The sequence below is a fragment of the Hipposideros armiger genome, unplaced genomic scaffold, assembly GCF_001890085.2.
Source record: "Hipposideros armiger isolate ML-2016 unplaced genomic scaffold, ASM189008v1 scaffold_651, whole genome shotgun sequence".
Lineage (NCBI taxonomy): Eukaryota > Metazoa > Chordata > Mammalia > Chiroptera > Hipposideridae > Hipposideros > Hipposideros armiger.
This window is the reverse complement of record NW_017732001.1, coordinates 432,297-454,398: the sequence shown is the minus strand read 5'-3', so window position 1 is coordinate 454,398 and position 22,102 is coordinate 432,297. Positions and strand designations below refer to the sequence as shown.

The 22,102-nt window shown below is 35.7% G+C and overlaps 1 protein-coding gene across 2 annotated transcripts in view; it reads right to left on the bottom strand.

The window, feature by feature from the left end:
- The window catches only part of CUL3 (cullin 3), a 95,030-nt gene that overhangs the window by 72,243 nt on the left and 685 nt on the right, over positions 1-22,102 (bottom strand). Inside the window, exon 2 of one of the 2 annotated variants that reach the window (XM_019626009.1) lies at positions 1,460-1,657. The exons of the other annotated variant lie outside the window; for it this stretch is intronic. Within the exon in view, the coding sequence (XP_019481554.1) occupies positions 1,460-1,657 (198 nt within the window). The remainder of the gene's footprint in view (positions 1-1,459; positions 1,658-22,102) is intronic. 2 annotated transcript variants of the gene reach the window in all.

Below are 22,102 nucleotides of genomic sequence, written 5' to 3'. Positions count from 1 at the left end.
AATAATGATTCATGCAAGAATCATCAATGGATGCTAAAACCATCACATGAAAGTTTCTCGGGGAACAGGATATTTATACAGTCTCAAAATATATCTGAACAAATTACTTATGAATTACAAAGGGAAAAAAGGTACCTTTACAGTGGAGAAATCTGGCGGACACCAAGTGATCAAAGTTAACATCACCAATAATGGGATAAACTGACATCATGTGCCTCCTGATGTGATGCACTGAGGACACAACATCACTTATGTATTATTCCTGCCAAAAATGCATAACCTGAAACTAGTCATGAGGAAACAATCAGACAAACCAAAAACTGAGGGACAATCTACAAAACAACTAACCTATACTCTTCAAAAATGTCAATGTGCTGAAAGACAAAGAAAGGCTGAGGAATTGTGTGTGATCCCGGATTGGATCCTGGATCAGAAAACAAACTGCTATAAAGGATATCACTGCTACACAGGACAACTGGTGAATTTATATGTGGACTGTATTAAGTAACAGTATTATATTAATGTTCAACTGCCTGATTTTGAACATTGTTCTTTGGTTAAGTAAGAGAATTTCCTTGTTCTTAGAAGAAACATTCCAAAGTATTTGAGGGTAAGTAAATCTAAAACTTATTCTCTAATTGTTCAGCAATAATAATATCATAATAGTAATAACAAGTATCATAAAAAGATTGGCCAAAATGTGGCAAAATGTTAACAACTGGTGAATCTACAATAAAAGAGATCATTGTACTATTGGTGCAACTTTTCCATTTTTTTCAAAATAAAATTAAAAAAATGAATACCCTAATACCACACAAAAACTTTGAGAAGTTTTTATTTATCTGTGGTATTTACATTTTATCTAAGAATCTTAAAGCAAGACATACTTGCAGTGGAAGAGTTTGCTCTATAAAAACATATGTTCTAAAAAAACAAATACATCTTTTTTGAACCAAAGAACCATTTTATAATGTTAACAGCCCACCATTTTATTTTTTTTAAATTCGCATTTCTATAGTAAAAACTCAGTTAAAATGAATAAAGTCAATTTCAAATGGTGAAAAGTCTTATACAATATTTTTTAAACAACGTAGTTTTATTACTTTCAAATATACAGAGAAAGTAGAGAAAGCTAAAATGGGCTGATTAAGCATTTTAAGGAAAAAATTATTATCTGTAATTAGCATTAATAAGCATTTGTAAACTACTGAAAGTTTGCTTCCTTAATTATATAGAAAAGATTATAGATCACAAATTTCATCCTCCCTCAATTATCAAAAATTCTGATTTAGATGATTAAAAGTTTTGAGTGAGGTTTTATAATACAGTCATTAATTGATTATTATTTCTATAGGCTTCCTGGAGCCTTTAAAAACAATACTTCTAGTCAAAATAAAATATGGTATAAAGGATTTTCTAGATTCAATATAATTAGCAATAGTCCTTTAAAGTTGGATACCTTATTTATGAGATGTTCGGTAACAACTTCTCTTAGTCCAGTGTAGAGCTTTTCTCCATGTTTATGCAAAACCATTGTATATGCATTTCTATAGAGCTCCTCAAAACTAAGACCACTGTTATTCTTACGCTGGATTTCTTGAATTGCATTTTTCAGAAGGTCCCAAATGCTGTTTACATATTTTTCATCCATGGTCATCTGTAATATCCAAGAGAGAGAAAGAGACAAAAAAAAAACAAAAAACCAATGGTTGAAAATCTGTATTTGTCCATATAAATATTTTATTATATGGCTATGATGATAAAGCTGTATGACTTATACGGATGTTAACAATGTTTTAACAGAAATAAAGGGATACATTTAAAAATAGTTTTTAGAGCTGATATACACAATTTTTAAAAAATCCTTTAAGATCTCCAACCTCTCTTATCTGAAGCAGAACCCTCCACTTTAAATAAAGTCATAATCTCTGATGCTAATACTTGCTTTAGCCAAAAGTGTAAGACATCTTTCCCCTAAATTTATTTAGTAGAACACAAGCTCAGAGATTTCCTCTCCTGGAGATTTTACAGAGCTCCCTGGCAAATTAAAGATTGGGAGAAGACTTGCAACTAAAAACAAAACAAGCAAACAAACAAACAAAAACAAAAGGCCACCATATAGTCACTGTTTAACCTAGCATTCTCTCCTTTTCCTCCTTTCCCAGCTCAGACGCCATGGTCCATCATTTGTAACTGCCTTGTATACATTCATAAGTCACCTGCCCCTCTCTTCCTCCAAAATACATGCTATTTTATACCTCAACTGCCCACCTACTCTTCACCTGCACCCAAGAAGCTGAAAGTAAATGAAGAATAACATACAAACACCCATATTTGATCCTTCTCAGTTTAAATTCAGGATCTTTAATCACAGGTAGGCCTTTAGGCAACCCTGTAATCCTACTTTTCAAGTCTATCGACCCAATTCTCCTAGACTATTTGACACCATCTCTTCCATCCTCACTCTAGGATGATGACTTGTTCCACTGAGAAAACAGAAACAACCTGAAGAGGAACTGCACAAACTCTGACCATATCCACTAACATATCTGCTTGTACACCAATATAACCTGCTAGTTCTTGTGCTCATAGTGCCAAGTTCTTACACTCAAATTATAACACAGGGACCAGACACACAGGCAAATTCTAGAATCTTGTTAGAAATACAGAATTTCAGACCCCAATCCAGACTGCAGAACCAAATCTGCATTTTAACAAGAACCCCAGGTGATACTTATATAGAATGAAGTTTAACAATACTGCTCTAGTTCCATCCCAACTCATCTATTCAAGGACACCCCTTTCCCCCACAATCTCCCTTCCCGATATCATCAAATTTTTCCTCTCTGCTAGATAATTTCCACCTGCATTTAAAATTATCAGTTCCCTATCTTAAAACAAACAAACACATCCTCACAACCCTATATATTTCTGCATCACCACCTAATTTCTCTTTTCCATTTACAGCAAAACCACGGGGCAGAGGAGGAGAAATATTCTATGTTGACTGTCTCCAAGTCCTATTTTCCCACTGTATCTTGGATACACTCTAGTAAGGGTTTCATCTCTACTATTTCACTGAAATTACTCGAGAAGATCATCAGTGACTTCCACATTGCTAAGTCTAGCGGTCAAAGTCTGAGTTATGTTACTTGGCCTATCTGGCAGCAAATGAAAGAGCTGCTCACCCCTACTCCTTGAAACAAGTTTCTCACTTGCCTTGCAAGCACTGCAATCTCTTGTTTTCCTCTTATTCTACTAGCTCCTATTTGTCTGCCTGTTTACCGGTTCTTACTCATCACCACAACCTCTAACCCCAAAGGCTCAGGTTCTAAACCTCTTGTCTACAGACAGACAGTTTTTAAAAGGTGAAGTTGATCTCATGTATTCTCATGGCTTTAAGTTAACCTCAAATTTTATATATCCTGTTTGACCATCTCCCCTTAATACCAGTCGTATATATTCAGCTACCTAGTCAATGTTTCTATTTGAATACTAACTAGACACTTCAAACTTATCAAGTCTAAAAGAGAAACCCTCATTTTTTTCCCTCGAGTCTGCTTCTCCTGCAGTCTTCTCCAACCAAGCAAATAAATGTCCAATCCTCGTGTCATTTGCTAATGCCACAAAGCTTATAAACCTTTTTACACCTTTACCTCACTTCTAATCCTACAGGAAATTCTGTTGTCTCTACCTTCAGAATGTACCCAGAATCTAACTCCTGCTCACCTCTTCCACTGTTACAAGCCTAGTCCAAACCACCATCATCTCTCAGATAACTGCAACAGCCTTCTAACTGGTCTCTGTTTCTGCTTTTGGCCTAGTATCATACAGCAGTTGGATGACCTTTTGAGAACACAAATCAACTTATGTCACTCATCTGTTCACAGCTCTCAAGTGACCTCTCATTTCTCTAGGAGTTGAAGATGAAGTCCTTACACTATCCTACAAAGCCTTATTTGACCTGATAATCTCTCTGACACTGGCTAGTCTTCCTCGCTGCTCACTGTTCCAGCCACGCCAGCCTCCTTGCTATTCCCTGGAATCTGTCAAACAAGTTCACTTGGAGGTATTTGTATTTGCTACTGTCTCTGAAATGTTCTTCCCCCAGATGGCTCATTCAATAATCAACCTCAAAACTCTGCTCAACTGTCACCTTAAAATGAAGTTTTAACTGCCCACTCTATTTAAAATAGCAGCTGCCTCCTACTAGTGACCCCCAAATTCCAACCCCACATTCCTTATTTCTTTTCCTGGCCTCCCTCACCCCAGCCAAATGTCAGCTCCATGAAGGCAGGGTTTTTTTTCACTGCTGAATCCCTCAGCCACTAAAATCATACCTGAGAATAATAACAGGCACTTACTTACACTTGATTGATTTTCTGCTCATCTCTTGACTATGCCACAGAAAACTTACAAGTTATGCATTCAGAGCCTGGGAAACCCTGAAATAATTGCTCATCAGCTTCACACATACTTCTGACCTGAACTGGATAGAAATTACTCAACTGGTAGAATCTACCTCAAAGAGGGCAGGCAGCAACTTTTAAAGGTGATGGATATGCTTACTGTACGGATTATAGTGATGGTTTCACAGATGAATACTTACCTCCAAACTCATCAGGTTGCATATATTAAATATATACAGTTTTTTTGGTATGTCAATCATACTTCAATAAACTGGTTAAAAAAAAGAATCCTCTCCAAGCCATGTCAAATGGGTATGAATGTGAAAGAGGAATGAGTAGGTAGGCAAAAACAGTTCTTTCAGTCACTCTATCAATAAAATACCAGGTCAACTATCAATGAAGAGGATTCTTAAGTAGATGTCTTATTACTTTAATCTTTTCTGGAGAGCTTAAAAAGCAACTTTTTAACAGAATAACTTCTTTCTTATTACTCAAATCTTATTCAAATCCCAGGTCTATCAGACTTTTCTGAAATGGCCTTAATTTAGTCCTACACCTAAACTATTTATTTTTTGTCAGATCCTGATACATAGGGTGCTATCCATATAAAATATAAATAAGATGTAGCTATTTATAACTTTTCATAAGTAGAAGATACAAGCCCATGTGATAATTATGGCCTACTACCCAATGTACAGTAGTCCCCCTTATTCATGGATTTGCCTTCTGCAGTTTCAGTTACCCAAGGTCAACCGTGGTCCGAAAATATTAAATGAAAAATTCCAGAAATAAACAATTCTTAATTTTTGAATTACACGCTATTGAGTAGCATGATGAAATCTTGCACCACTCCACTGTCCAGCATGAGACGTGAATCATCACTTTGTCCAGCATATCCACGCTGTATATGCTAAGTGCCCGTTACTCACTTAGCAGCCTTCTCGGTTATCAGATCAACTGTCGCTGTTTCACAGTGCTTGTGTTCAAGTCACCCTTATTTTATTAAATAATGGCCCCAAAGTGCAAGAGCAGTGATGCTGGTAATTTGGATATGCCAAAGAGAAGCCGTCAAGTGCTTCCTTTAAGTGATAAGGTTAAAGTTCTTGACTTGATAAGATAAAAAAAAAAGTATGCTGAGGTTGTGAAGATCTACAGTAAGAATGACTCGTCCATCTATGACATTGTAAGGAAGGGAAAAAAAATTTGTGCTAGTTTTACTGTCGCACTTCAAATGGCAAAAGTTACAGCCACAGTGCATGCTAAGTGCTTAGTTAAAATAGAAAAGGAATTAAATTTGTGGGTGGAAGACATAAACAGAAAACGTGTTCCAAACACAGCAGCAAGAAAGCACTAAACCTGCATGAAGACTTCAGCAAGGGATCCCCTGAAACAAATGACCACATTCACCTAACTTACATTATATAGTTATAATTGTTCTATTTTATTATTGTTGTTAATCCCTTATTGTGCCTAATTTATAAGTTAAACTTTATCATAGGTATGTATGCAAAGGAAAAAAATATAGTAGATACAGGGTTAGGTACTACCGCAGTTTCAGGCATCCACTTGAGGATACTGCAATGTATCCCTCACAGACAGACAAGGGGAGGCTGCTCTCTCTATGTGCAATGCAGTTTTAGTCTGCTGACAGCATATGCAAAGGTTATAATTAAGCAAACTAAGACACCATCCCTTAACATTAAACAACAAACATACAAAGCAAGACATTCAGAACAATTTCAAAGAAAGAGCAAAGTTAACATGGACTATAAACCCCAGAGATAACTATACTGCCAATAGTTAAGCAAAACTTCAAATGATCTTTTCAAGCTCTCTAATGTACGATTCCATGAAAACTAGAAAATGTACAAAAAGCTCTCTAGCCAGCAGGAATTACTACATTTTCTGTTAGAAACTAAAAAAATTTAAAAATATAAACCAAGAGGCTTCAAATATTGTACAAGTCACATTATAATAAAATCATTTCTCACATATGTAAGTCAAAAGTTGTTTGTCACTCAAGATCATGTTTAGTATTTTCCTCAGTATTCATGCCTTACAGATAGAGCAGAGATGGAGCAACAGGGCGTTTCTGGTGATTGCTCAGGTATCAAACTTTTCAAATGAAAAGAAAATAGACCCGGAAAGATTAAATGATATATCCAAATCACAGAGCTGGGATTAGAACTCATAGATCCCCAAATCTAATCCAAACTACTGGACTCACCTCATATTCCATTGTGCTAATATGGTAAAGTAATATCACAGTGCCAGACACTGATTATCTTGGTAAACACAGTACGGGCCATTAGTAGTGAACATAGGTTTTGCTGTCCGACTGGCCTGGATTTATGTTATGGCTGTTTTAAATTCACAAGCCATGCGATCTTGGGCAAATTATTTACCTCCTCTAAGTTTTTTTTCCCTCACATGTAAAGTGGGTTTAATAATAGTATCTATCTCAAAGGACTATCATGAAGATTCAATGAGAAAGTCAGCAGAATTGAGCCCAGCTCAGGGCACAGAGTAATTTCTCATGTGTTGACTAACAAAAGTGCCCAATGATAGACTCTCTCGGAACTCTCATCTATGGGTATCATTGTGTCAGAAAGAAATATAGCTTTTCAAGCTTAGCAAATAGATAGCTGCTAAAACAAAAGCACCTTAAGAGTATACTTAATGTAATATTAAGTAATTAATATTACTTAATTGCTAAATGTAAGACAGTATAATGTAGCCTTCTATTTGTCCAGTGCCATTTAAATCATTTTAATCCCCGGAGTTCTGTCCTTGGTCCTTGGCTCTTTTCGCGGTACACTGGGTCCCTATGCATTTTCATTCATTACCATGGTTTTAACTACTACCCACACATTTAGTATTCTAAAATTTACAAGATTCTATATTGGCAAGGGATTCTGGGTCCTCCTAAAGCTATACACAACATTTTACAAATATAATGTGTGTGCACTTCTTTTCTGGATGGTTGGCCCCTAGCTCAGTTTTCCCAAGAAGTTTGGCATACACCTCGAAGAAGATAAATCACTGGCTTATAAGTTAATTGTCTCCAAATCTATATTGCCAGCCCAGATGTGTCCCCCACAACCCAAGCCTAAAACTACTTTATTCCACTATCTGCTGGACATCTTCAATCATATGCTCCAGACACAGGTCAAACTTACCATGTCCAAAATCCCCGGGTAAACTCATTCTCCACACCACCCAAATCTTCCTCCTGTATTCTCTAGTTCAGTAGAGGAAACACAAACCTATAATAAGCTAGAAGAATAAGCCTTAACTTTTCTTCTTTCCGCTCTCAACCCCTTCACATCCATCATCAAGTGCTACTAACATTAGGTTCAAGATATTTCTCAAATATGCTCCCATCGGTTCATCCTGAACACTATTGTCTTAAAGCTTTCATCTAGACCACTGCAAGAGCCTTCCAACCATCATGAACTCTGATAACCTCTTGGAATTTATCTTCCTCAAAATCACGATCAAAATAAACATAGAAGCATCATGTCCCTATTCAAAACCTAGCTCTCATTAACAACAGAGGTTGCAGGTGGGGTATATTTTAAAAGGGAACATAATACTCTTCAAGATCTAGTCTATGCCTTCTTTAACTTCATCTTTCACTCACCACTACCTAGTTTACATTTATTCCCTAATGACATTAAACCAATGGTAATTCCCTACCACTGTCACACCTCCCCACCCAGTCACCACCCTTCCATGTCTTCTTTATGTCCCCCTCTTCTGTCTCTTCTTTATCTGATTCTTTACATAGCCTCTGAATACAGCTCAGGTGTCACATTCTCCAGGGATCCTTTCCTGACCTCAAGCAAAGCTAATGACTCCTTCTCAGCTCTTTTGTAATACTCAGGTTGTATCTATCACCACACTCCCATTATGCTTCATAATTATGTTTGTGCATCTTTTTCTACTGGACTATGAGATACTTAAGGGATTGTGCATTTTTCTTCAAAGCCACTTAGAAGGCCATAAACAAATGTCTGGTGAATGCATATCATTTTACCAATGTTATACCAATACAATTTTGAAAACATGAATATCTGAATTACTAAGCACAATAACAGAAAAAATATTTTAATGTGCTTATCTACAGAAATTAATGTAATTTTTAAATAATCAAATGTCTTTTTCAAATAGAAATAAGGTACAACATGCAAGCAACAAACTCAAATTTCATATATCAAGTAGTATTTTCTATTTTTTCCACTCAGAAGGCTGCTTAATCATTAATTTTATTAATAAGTGTTAATTGTGAGAAAACTTGTGGATGAAAAAGGCAATTCAGGAGAAGATCCATAAACTACAATCTTTCTTGAACTCAAGTCCAAAAACTGTGTGCCAAAGGAAACCAGCTTCAAGTGCAAATCCCTACATATACATACTTTGGTCTTGGCATGAGTGAACGTGTCAACAACAGTAGCAAAAGAATTATGTTAATGAACTTTAATTTCTCACCCATCCTTGATACTGAACACAACATTAACACCACAAAATTTAAAGGCCCTATTTTTATGTACAGTTTAAAAAAAGAGTAATAATATTCTTGTTTTAAAGTAATATTCTAAATTATGTTAAATTATGTGAGTAGGATTTTAATTCCACTTGAAACAGGTTTACTTAGGTTGCAATAACTGCAAATACACTCAGGAAGGAATCTGGTAACAATGTTTCAGCAAAACTAAACGATAAAATAAAATGCACACACATATATATGCAAACAGTTATGTTTGCTAATTGTTAGGTGTATACAGTGTCTATCCCCAAGAAGCTCAAGTTACAAAGTGATCAGCAAGCAAAGTAAATTCAGTTAACAGGAAAACAAGAAAAAGCTCTTTTTTAAAAGAAAGATATGATTATTCTTAAATTCTTAAGGTTTAGTAAGACTTTTAAAAAGCAAATCATGACTTTAATTTTTAAAAGTGACTTTCTCCCCCCTTACCTTTCCCCAATCCAGGATTACAATTTCATCACTAGTAAGTATCAGTAACCAAAATAACGCTAATGGTCTTTATTTCCTTTCACAAACATCTCTGGCTTTTCATCTACATTACTTCAAATGATATAAAAATATAACCTTCAAAATGCCTGAATTTGAATATAAGCAAGATATACTTACACATCTTGCAGGTTCTGTAAATACTAAGAGTTGGACAGAACTACAGCATAAGCCAATTAAAACTGAAATGAAGAGAATTGTATTCTTCACATCCCTACATACAAAGAACAAGGAGTCTTTAGTCCCCGGTGAATAATTTTCTACAAGAAATTTAGAACAGGGTGGGTGGGGGAAAGGGTGAGAATTTGAAACTCCAAGCAATTCAGAATGACACAGCTAGAAAAAAATAAACAAGGAAAAACGCTTCATCTTAATTTTGAGCTTTAGCCTCAAAAAAGTTGTTTTGGTACAAATATCTGAGGAATGGCAGTATTCTAGTCAGACACAACGAAGCCATAAATTATGAAAGGAAACTCCCTCCCAGACTGCAAGCACCTCAGAGTAAAAGTCTTTCTTTATTTTATGGTACCCTTTATAATACATGGCACGGCACAATGCCTAGATGACATTCAAAAATATGATTTAAATGCAGCCCAGTTATAGTTAATAATGATGATGAATCTTATTTGTTGACCAACAACTACGCAATGACTGATGACATGTGTAATAATACCATTTATCATCAATTAATCTGTAAGCAACCTCAACCAGCAAAGATAAACTACTAGCCTCAAAGATCCAAGCTTTGAGAAAAAGAGCCAAGTGGGAAACACTCAGACTTAGGACAGTTATTTAACTTTCCAAGCTTCACTTTCCTCATCTGCTTGTGGCAGGAGAAATGGGAGAAGACGGTGTGCTGTGGGGCAATTAAGTTTAAGGCTGTGAAAGCAAGCATTTGGCACACAGCACTTGCTCAGTAAATGTGTTCATTTCTTTACTACACTGAAGAGACATACAGTCTTACTTAATGACTTAAGCCTGAATGTAAAGTTAAGACTACTGATGTTTGGTTAACTGGTTTCTCTTTGGTTACAGTGGGAGCAGAATTGTGCTGCCAAAAGTAGTAATTGATGTCAAGGAAAGAGAGAAAAAGATTATCAATTAGAAAAGCACAGTAGCCTGGGACAATTCTGTGAAATCACAAACTAAGTCTGACCTACATTAAATTGGCTTCTAAAATCATTGTTATAGAACAATAATGTAATAAGAATGCTAAATCATCAACAGAATGTTCAATTACAATCTGCATTTCAATCCTCAACATGAGTAGGCTGTTCAAAAACCAATTTGAAAATTGGGAACAATTTTTTTCAAAGACACAGGTCAAGCTTACAGGTTAGTCTATTAAAGTCCATTTAAATAACAACTGATTTATGAGTACCAACAATGCAGTATTAGTTCAACTGTGTCTCTGTGAATGACTTTTTCATTTATGAAAAAATGTAAGTGTAACATTTCGCAGTCTCATGATGACCACAAAGAATAAAGATTCAATCATAAGTATTCTCACTGAGGTAAGAAGTTTGTCACTGTCCAACTACTGGTGCCGTTTTCTCTGATGAAAAAAGAGATGTTACCAGGCACCCTGAAACACATTTTATCCAGAAAATACAATATATTCACCTTAACTGAAGCTCTTCAAACATTACACTTAGAGGTCCTACCTATTTAGAAAACGAGTTATTACATCTATAAGATCAACACTTTAAAATAATAAAAGGATTTGCTCTTTTTCCCAATATACTATTAAACCCCAAACACTATTAAGCATGTGTATAAAACTGCTCTTTAAACAGTCATCTGAAAAACAGGAACAGTAGAAAAGCAGGACTCTTATATTTTGGATGGAATCTCAAAATAGTAGTAGTAGTGTTACAGGGAAAATTATATTTTATATCTAAGTGAGTGTTGAGTTCCATATTCCTATCCTATAATCTAAAATTATTGATTTTCATTAAAAAAATGACAATATTTTCTTTTCTTTAGCTTAAGTCACTAAATGTTGGTTTTTTTTGTTGTTGTTTTTTAAATGGGTAAATCCAGTTTTACCCAAACTATGATCATGTGTAAAAGCTCTATAAACGATAAGGCAATAACAAATTAGTTTATACCAGAATCAGCTACGTACAATCCAAAGGAAAACATAAAAACATGTTTAACAGTATAAATTGCCACAGCTAGCTTTGTCTTTGAATTGAATAACCCTAACTATAACCAAATGTGATGTGACAGCAAAAGTCCTATCATATAAAATTATGACGAAAATCTGGCATCGAATCTGCTAGAAATTTCTCTAAAACTACCAACTCACACAGAAAGAACTATGTAAGAACACAGTGAACTTTCCCACTGCTTCATATTAGAAGTTAACCATCACCACTGAAATATACCATTCTTATTTTAAAAGGAATTCTTATGCTGCAAAGACGGGTGACATCTGCAACATCACACAAAATGTTTTAGGCCACAGAACTCATCATATAAATTTGCTGCCTTTTACTGAAATGTTTATAGAGTTGAATAAGCCTGAAATAACCCCAAATTAAAATCTCTTCATTTTACAAATGAAGAAACCGTGGTTAAGTAGCTTATCCAAGATCACATAGCTACTTAGAGCAACGAAGGAATCCAAGCGTCCTAAGCTAAGTGTGTGTCCCTTACACCATGTCAACTCAAATTGCCTGGTGCTCAATATTAAGAAATCATTTTATAATTGAATAAGCTAACGATAATGCTGAATTATTATGGCTATATACTTATTTCAGTTTGGTCTAGGGAAAAAAAGCTTTCAACTGGAAATCAGGCTTCTAAGTCATGGCTCTTCCATTAATTCAAATCATGAGAGTATCCCCTTGGGTAAATCACCCGCTCTAGTCCTCCATTTCCTCATCTATTAAATATGATTAGAACAGATTCTCTCTAAAATCCCCTTTAGCTTTTAAAAATTAAAATACAAATACAAATAGGAGTAAATAAATTACTCGTTTATTTGGCTAGTGATAGCATTCCTCCAAAAAATACACCTGTTTCATGTCTCATTTGCATATACAATGAGGGAAAGTGAAATATTATAAAGTATCTGATCTTTGTGCTTTAAAATTCATTTTACTGTTTACCTACTTCTTAGTATATTCTCAAAGACAAAAAATGTAAAGATTAAAGTGTTCACACTTGTTAACTTGAAGGAATTGCTTTTTTCTAAAGATACTCAACAAGATAAATTTCTATTAATTGAAAAAAGGAGATTTAAAAATGTGTACTATCAGCCTTATAACTAAAAAAGGAAAGTGTTAACTCATAAATACGTCAGCTAATGTGTCTTTCTTATAGGTTATGATTCTGCTTTTTTCAAGTCAATATACACTAGGGCCCCCTTAAGCAATTTATATACTCAAATTTTAATGAATATATACTTCAATTGACTCAAAGTTCTTATAACATTTATTTTCTTATGCGTGGTGCATTTACCTTGACTCTACTGAGGCTTAAGCTTGCAAAAACTACTTCCAAGGCCCAGGCTTAATTTTGAATTCCTTTCATAGAGAGCTGCACTGTATAAGCTTCAGGGCCCCTGAATCTGCCCCTGGCTAATAATTTAAACAGAAACCTCAGAAATAATTTTCCAGTACATTCCTATTAAAAAAGTAAACATTTCAGAATCTAGCAAATTCTTAACAGAATATAATTAGGCAGTGTGGTGTAATGAAAAGAACATGAATTTTTTTGAGCCAGACATGCCTGGGATCTGAATCCCAGCTCTGACCTTTCCTAGGTGTAAATGTAATGTTACTCATAATTCACTAGGTCTCTGATCCCCAGATAGATTTAAAACAGGAGTAAACAACATCTAAATATTGTTGTGAGGATTTTAGATAATTATAGTTCAAAGTACCTAAAATAGAGCCTAACACAAGATATTCAACGAGTTGTAGATACTAATCCTATAAAGCAACTTATCATACTAATAAATTGGAAATGAAAATGGAAAACATTTTTCATGATTACTTTTAAGAGGGTATGGCGAATAGAAGAGGCTAAGTTTTGCTCAGTTAAGGGCTGCTCTAGATAAGAATGACTTACAGTTAGTATGTTAAAGCATTCCTCTTAGCAATGATGGCTTGCTTTTATAGGAAGTATACCTAAAGAAAGTTGTATTTTCTTAAAGTAGGTAAAGATATCCCTTTGAAGTCTTTCTTCTTTTGCTTAGCAGTAGCCATTATCATTTAAAGAGCAAATTTGTGTCCATTCCTTTCTCAATGATCACAAGTACTAAGTGAATGGAAGTGAAATTAAGAAGTTTTACTCAATTATATCCTCAACTTTAAAACTGACTTAAAAAAAATGCTTTCTTAGTAGCAAAAGTTCTGGATTAGGGGTTGAGGCAACTACTGTATCTGTTCTCAATTTCCTACTACATCAACCTGGGCAAGTAGACTTCCTCAACTTTAAAAAGGCTGGATTAAAGACTAGTGATTTTTTAAAGAAATGGTTGATATAACTTTATAAAATAAAATCTTTTATACAAATGGCAATGTACCAATTGCTCTAAACTAACAGAGGGAGATTTTTTAATAAACCTGCTCCACTCTCTCCTGGGTCCTGGAGACCATATTCGAGTTTGAAAATAACTGTCCCACATGAAACATTACTTTTAGTTGAAAATTCTGAGTTTATGATTAGAAAATTATTTTACATGTCTCAGAGATGCCATTGTTTATCAGAAAACATTTTCTGATATTACTCCTTTTAATCTTCACAATTAATCTGTGAGAAAGATTGCTATAGTTCCTATCTTGAAGGCGACAGAACTATAGAGTCTATTAATTCAGCACTGCTGGGATATTACTGCGCTGCACTGATAAAGATCAATACAGAACGACCTGATGCCTCCTCTAAAGAAAATTGTGTTCTGATACTAAGGACATACAGACTCTTCTTTGACAGCTCTTAGCTATGAAGGAAGAAAGTATGGTAGTCACCAGAAAAGGAACATCTTCCTTCTCTGAAACCTGAGAAGAGTTGAAAATGAGTAAAAATACAAGTTAAAGAATATAACTGAAAGGGAAGAAAGCTGAAGAACTTACACAAGATAACAGTTTTCACAATGAAGCAGTAGTTAAAATTCTTGAAGAAGGGAGATAAGAGAATTCTCAATAAATAGCTTAAGGGAAATGATTCAAGTCTGGAATAGCTTCTTCAGGAAAGGGAAGGGAGCTTACAAGGGACGCATAAAAACCGCCCAGAGGCACTGAGTCTAGCTAAGTTAGAGACCACGGTGTCTTGCAATTTTTACAAGGACTGCACAACAGCCTAAAAAATATAAGCAGTGAAGGCAGATAGGTGGAATGATCCACGATGCTTTTTGCTGATATTTCTGGCCTTGCTCTGAGGAGGTAGTAGGAAAAGAAGGGGCAACTAGTAACAGGCCCCATGGGTTGGGAGAATGAAAGGTCTCCTGACATCCAAGAGGACATTAATGTGAGAAGGAAACAAGTTCCAAGCAGGATAGAATAATGAAACAATAATAACAGCTTGCTTTTATTTATTTATAATGGTTACTACGTGCCAGGCAGCATTATAACAGCATTACATGTATTAACTCTATCCTTACATTAACCTTATGAAGTAGGTACTATTGTTTTTTCCTTTTTACAAAAGAGGAAACAGGCAGAGGTTAAGTGATTTGCTCAAGTGCTACAGCAATAATTGGAGGAGCTAGGGTAGAATGCAATACTGGAATTTAAGATTTCTGAAGTAGCAGGATAACAAGCTCCAAGACAGGGTGAAGATAAATACAGTAGAGGTCAGGAGTGTTTGATCATCACTGTATTATCTAGTACCCGACCCCTAGTAGGAACACACAATGAATGTATTTTAAATGGAGCAAACGACTATGCCCATATGCACTGAATAAAGTTAAGATTTAAACTAGAGAGGAGGTCTGTGAAGAAGGTATTAACATCTCCAATGACTGAGGGAGCACAGGTAAGAAGTTAGAAGATGGTCATAGGAAGCACTCAAAAGAATAGTTCACAAGAGCTTGAGTCAGAGAATGATGGATGTGGCAACAAATGGCATCTGGGCCAAGGGATTCAAGGATTACAAAGAGAACAGACACCTCAAGTCGAGAAGATAAGCCTGTTTTCTCAGGCAAAACCAGGTTTCAGATGAAAAGAAGGCAAAAAATTCCAACTACAGGCTGAGGATACAGAGGAGTAAAAGAGAGAACAGACTGGGAGGAAAGAGTCAAGGTGGGGGGAGTAAAATGTAAAGTACGTACAGCTAGAAACAGAAAAGACTGGACCAGAGATTAAGTCTTCTGATGCTCAATCCAAGGTTATTGCCAATGCATCATACAACCTTTACTTTCAAGTCATTACTGTTTTGGGAGACGAGGCTGACTACCCGGCTAAGGAAAGTACCACAAGCTCATTAATGGCCTACTACATCTTAACACTTCACTTATAGTTGCAAAAAGTTCACACATTTCAGAGTACTACTTGCACTGACTTACCAAATTAATCAATGCCTATGGTTTGGCTTAAAGGGCTAGCTTCTCATTTAATCAATCGTTCACTAACCACTCACACTGTTTCTAACACCATGCTTAAGTGCTTTGTGGTTCAAAAGGGTGTCTGGTATAAGCTTCTGGCAGGGACCACAACCTAGTTCATAAGTGAAACAAAAAAAAAGGGGGGGTGGAGAAGAAAGGGAGAAAAAATGGAAAGGAAATAAAAACATGTATTTTTAGATAAACATTTAAAGTACATATTAGAATGTACATACCAAGTGAGTGTTTACTCCTTCAATACAGTTACTCCAATGATTATGTAAGAATCATTACTGGAACTTCCTCTTTGACTCTATCCCCCAAGAGCCAGGAGCATTCTTTTGAAGTGCCCCAGTGGTACCAAATCTATATCGTTTGAGACTAATTTCTTAGAGTGGTTCACAAATGGACTCTGTAGGTTTTTCATAAGTTCTAAAAAGTGTACCAAAAAATGGCAGCATGGAGATACCAGGGAAGCACTCACAATGAGATAGCCATCCGCAAGCCAAAGAGGGAGGCCTCAGAGGAAACTGACCCTGCCAGCTCCTTGATCTTGGACTTCCAGCCTCCAGAACAGTGAGAAAATAAATTCTGGTAGTTTAAGCAAGAAAAGGGAGAAAAGAAAAAAAAAAGTAGCATCACTAAAATAAGTGTATAAAATAACATTCCATTTTAGTGTTTAAATTGTGACATAATCATGGCTACATGTTGGTATAACAATAGTGAACTGTGTGCTAGGTACTGTTCTAATGCTTTATTTTCCTTATCTCACAACTCTGTAAGGTAGGTACTACTAGCATTCACATTTTACAGAGGAGAAAACTGAGGCTAGAAGTGGTTAAGTAACTCATTCAAGATAACACAGCTACAAAGAGGTGGAGCCGACATTCAAACCCTGGCAGTCCAGAGCCCACTCTGATGCTTTCAGTCTGTTCACTTTTTAGGCACACTCCTTCTATGCAAAACTAAACGAAACTTCCCTACAGACTATCCAGTTTTATTCTTATAAGATGTCAAAGAAATGCAAATTAAAGCATTAAAGTGCTATTTTTTTCACCTATGAAATTAAAGATACATGTTGACTAAGACACTGCTATACAGGAGTTAAACTGACACAACCTTGAGAGGTGTAATTAATTCTTAAAAGCATTCATTTTAGAGCCAGGCTGTCTTGGTTAGAATCCCAGTCCTGCCACTTAACAAGTATAGTGACCTTAAGCAAATCATTTAACCTCTCAAGGCCTCGTTTGTAAACAAATAAGAAGAGTAGTATTCCACAGAGTTGTGCAAATTTACTGAGTTTATATATGCAAAGCAAAGAGAACAGTGCATGGCACATGCTAAGCATTCAGTGTTAGCTATTATTATTATCTTTCTGTCAATTCGGTAATACATATCAATTATGGTTAGCTCAGTAATTCCATAATCATTAATGGGCTCAAATATTTATATGCCTAGTCACAGCTGTATTATTTATAATAGAGAAAATATGGATTTACTGGAATTAATAAAATACCTGGCAGTAAGGAAGTGATTAAGCAAACTGAGGTACAACAGAGTATTACAGTCATTAAAAATCATGTTTTCAATATATTTAACATGGAAATATATGTACAGTAAAATACTATTCTTTTTAACAGGCAGTATATAAAATGATATAGTACCCCCCTTTTACTATGTGCTCACACATATATGAAAGATTAAAAGGAAGCACATCAGAATGTTAATAATGTTTTATTTCCAAGTAGTGGTGTTACAGGTAATTTTTATTTCCTTATTTATAAATTTAAATATTTACTGTTTTCTATCATGAATATGCATTACTTTGGTAACACCTTTACTTTTTTGCTGACTTTACAATGGACAAACAAGAACTATTTTCAAGGTTGCACTATTTAAAATTACAAACTTTATAAAAGCCTAGCAACTTTTATAAAAATCTAACAAAATTGCTAAAGTATATCAAGATAATCTTGAATGAAAATAACAGCAAAAAAATTACCTCTAAGGTCTCCCAACTAATAACACAAAGGGAAGGCATACTACTTTTTCTAGTCTTAATTTTATAATATTCCTGAGCTAGAGAAATGCTGCTCTTCTATGAATGAATGATGTACAAACCTCTGAATAAATGATGCACAAACAACTGAAGCTTTCTCTATTTTGTTTGAATGAACTGACCTTGTGACTAATACATTATTTAAAAGACCAAATTCTCACATTATATTCTATACTACCAAAATTAGTTTCAAAGTCAATATTGGTACTATAATTTTCCAAGCTTTTTCCTCTGGACTGCTATCTAGGAAGGTAATGCAAATTAAATACTTTATAGTTAACTACTTTATGCTTTCATTTTTCAACTTCTAAAGCCAGAGAGGTACTAACCGCTACAACACAGCAGGCTGTCCTAAAACTATTAAAAAGAATCATTCTAAGTTTAATAAATCTGCTACACCTTACTCCAGAAATTCTCTACAAGAAAATACTAGATAATGAAAAACAAACTTACAGTTAATTCTCCACCCTGTGTAATTTGCAAGACTATTATTCAGCTTTCCTGTATGTCTGTATAGTCCACGTAGTTCTAGGCAACAATTACTTTCCCTAAGCAAGAGAAACCTATTACGAATATCAAAGAGGTTCCCCCAAATCCAGCAAATATTATGCAGCTAGGAAAAACAAAAACATTAACTGCCTTCATTTGACGTTAAGTTCTTCTGCCGTAAGTACATCAAAACTGATCTTAAAACGTATCACTTACTAATGTCAGTCACTTTACGGGTTCCATCTAACAATAACCTTCACATCATTCCCTGGTTCATGACACAGGTAGAGCTTTGTGAAAGCTCATCTGGAATTATGAGTGGATATCACAACAGAGATTCTTTATCATGATTTGGCATGAGTCTATCTGCTAGTAACTGAAGCCATTTCCAGATCACACTCTAAAGACAGTAACTTTCAAAATATGTCTCCTAAACTCTGAAAGCCAATTAAGGCAAATCAGAGGAGAGGCCAGCACTTCTGTTTAAATATACCCCTTCCAATCCAATCAAACTTTTCAAGCCCATGTGGTCAAAACCTTGGACAGTAGAGATGATGAGGAATGGTTTTTCAGAGAGAGAGAGATAAGGACAAAAGGTGCGCCTGACAGCAACTAATCCTACATAGTGGAACAAAAGCTCAGGAGTGATACACATGGCAACAGCAAGGAAAGGAGAGCAGGAGCTTCTTGGGGTAGCATTTTGTGGTCCAAATCCAGTTTCCAGGGGATGAGCAACTACAGCCTCCTTTCTTAAAAAAGTTTTGTGGCCCTTCCTGTTACTTGGGTATAAAAACAAAAATAAAAACAAACCAAAAAACAAAAACACAAAAAGATGTTAAATGATAGACATTTTGTACACTGCAAGGAAGCTTGCAAACTGGGATAAACTTTTCCTCCAACAACAATTTATGAATACAGAAAGTTCTTTATTGTTTTCCATCTTAAAAAGAACCAATTTTCCTTGAAATGCTATGAAAAGGTCTACTTAAAATGCAAATTGTGCATAAAACTGGTATGGCATAACTTCTACTCTTGTGAACAATGAAAAAAGCACACTAAAAATATGCATTGTAAAACACTAAAAGGAACCTCATTCTACTGATGGGACTATATCTGAAATAGGCTTACACATCTATAACATACCTATTTTGCAATGAAAACAAAACAATCCCAAAATATATTTTTGTATTCTTTTACACACCAATTTTATAAAACAGAATCTGAAATGAGATCTTGAGACATTGCTTAAACTATAATTTCCCTTATAGTAACTATACATCCAAATGGTTCTGTAAAAATGCAATATTTGTAAATATGCACATATGTATACACATAAACAATATTTTTATTTATGAAATACTATGTATTTACTCTTCTGACTAGCAATCTATGCAGATAATAGTTATGTAAAAGATCACTAATCTGGGAGAAAAGAAAAATTGTGAAGGTCTGTAAGTGCTCAAATCTTTACCAAGTGAAATACCATGCTACTGAGGCATATCTCTATCTGTAATGAAGGCTCAAGGAACTATGACTTAAAAATTTATACGTTAAAAAATGTAATGGTTCTTTTCACTGAGAACTACTTATGAATGATGTTAATGATGAAATAATGAAAAGTCTTATGCTTTTAAAAATTAGCCAATATTAACTACTAAATATCAAACACTAGTCACAAACTTCATTAAAGGATTTTAGAAAAACTTAAGGGCAACGAGTTAGAGACAGAAAGGGTCCAAATTAGCTTATAATCATCTGCTACTTAAGAAAAATTCAGTTTCGGTACTGTCCTAGCTAGCCTATCACATAATATTATACTCTTCAGCTAAAGGAATAATGAAATTCTCTCTCACCACTTCCTCCCAACAATACAAGATCCAGAGAGCAGGGATCCTGGTCTTTCAAGCTCTGCTGATAAATCCCAAAGCCCTAGAACAGAGCCTGGTACACACTGCTCAGTATTTGTTGAATGAATGAAGGAAGGAATGGGAAAACAGGTACGAACAGGCAAACCTTCCAAGATCAAAGAGCTGACAATACATAAAGGTATAACTGGTTAACCAGAACATTAACATAAGTGAGTTGATGTCAAATGTGAGCTATTCCACATTTTAGTAATAATCTGAATCAGAAGAACTCAGACTCCAAGGATAGCAAACTTGTCCTAGAAAATGTGTATAAATTTATTTAAAATACTGAATAATTCAAAATTCTGCTAAAAAATAGATCTGATTTAGTAGGAAAACCTCACAAATTCATAAACCCAATTCATAGTTCCATTAGAAGAGAAAACATGCTAGTGGACTTCATTCGTGGTCTTCTGTCAACATTTCTCACTTTCTCTGTAGTTTCTCACGTATGCTTACAGAAAAAACCTTCAAAAACCTCTTTAATCACTATCAAAACACTTAAGTCTATCCTACCTGTACTGACATAAAACCGGGAAGTCTCCACACACTGACATCAGTAACTTAGGTTATTACAACTTCGGAACTCTGCATCACGTGTATTCTTTTAAATTTTAAGAATTCAGAGCGGTCAAGTTCTTTGAGTGCGTTTCTTACTCAACTAGGACGATTAAATTAATAAAGTGTGTCTTCACTGCAAACTACACTTCAGAAAAAGCATGCTTTAAGTGAGTACAAACCCTTTTCCTCCTCACACGATATGTGTTTATGATTCTAAGAAAGAAAACCCAAGATCTTTCTCTAGTTTTACAGTGTTTTAAAATAAAATCTTCTGTTCAATTGCTAGTTTATCTTGACATATACTTGTCACTGTAGCGACATGAGCAAGTATGTCCAGTTTCTGTTACAACAGGACATTTTAATTGCTTGCCATTGCCTATCTGAACCAGATACGACACTCAAAGTTATACACTATATGCTAAACACCGCAAGTGTATGACTCAACGTAACGCTAAAAAGAAAAAGTTTCTACACAGAATACGTTTGCTGTCACTAAAACCTATAGAGACTCAACTCAGGGTGGTGACGGGCTACTCGTTCTTTTTGGGCTTCCGCGGCTAAGAAATGGAGACCCAATTGTCCAATTTGTTCTCCCTTGCTTCTCCTGACCCTCCAACGAGCGGGGAGGCAATTCCCGCACAAGAGAATGTGTAAAGTGCTTTGAACGCTTGCGGATGGAAGATGCTATCAACACACTGGATGTGATTCGTGTATTACTCTTGAGCATTACGTGGAACCACTGTCACTGCGTCGGGGGTAGGTTGATGGCAGATCCCTGCCCGGGGATGGGAAGAGAGAGAGAGTCCAGTCCCCTTCATCACCCTAAAGGTCTGGCTGGCCGTCGTTTAGGCCGGGGTATCTTGTGAAACCGCAGCGAAACCCCACGCGAAAAGTTCCACACAGGCCTCATCCGAGGAGGACTTCGACAGTCCCCTTCCCCGCACGACGGGGAGCCCCTGGAACCCAGCGAGAGAAGGAGTGCGAGGGGTTGGGCCTACACCCCAGTAGCGTGTGGAGGTGCAGGGACCAGCGACGGGGCTCCGGCCGGAGCCGACGCCCGCGGAGCGCCTGGAGGCGCAGCTCCGGGCGGGGGCG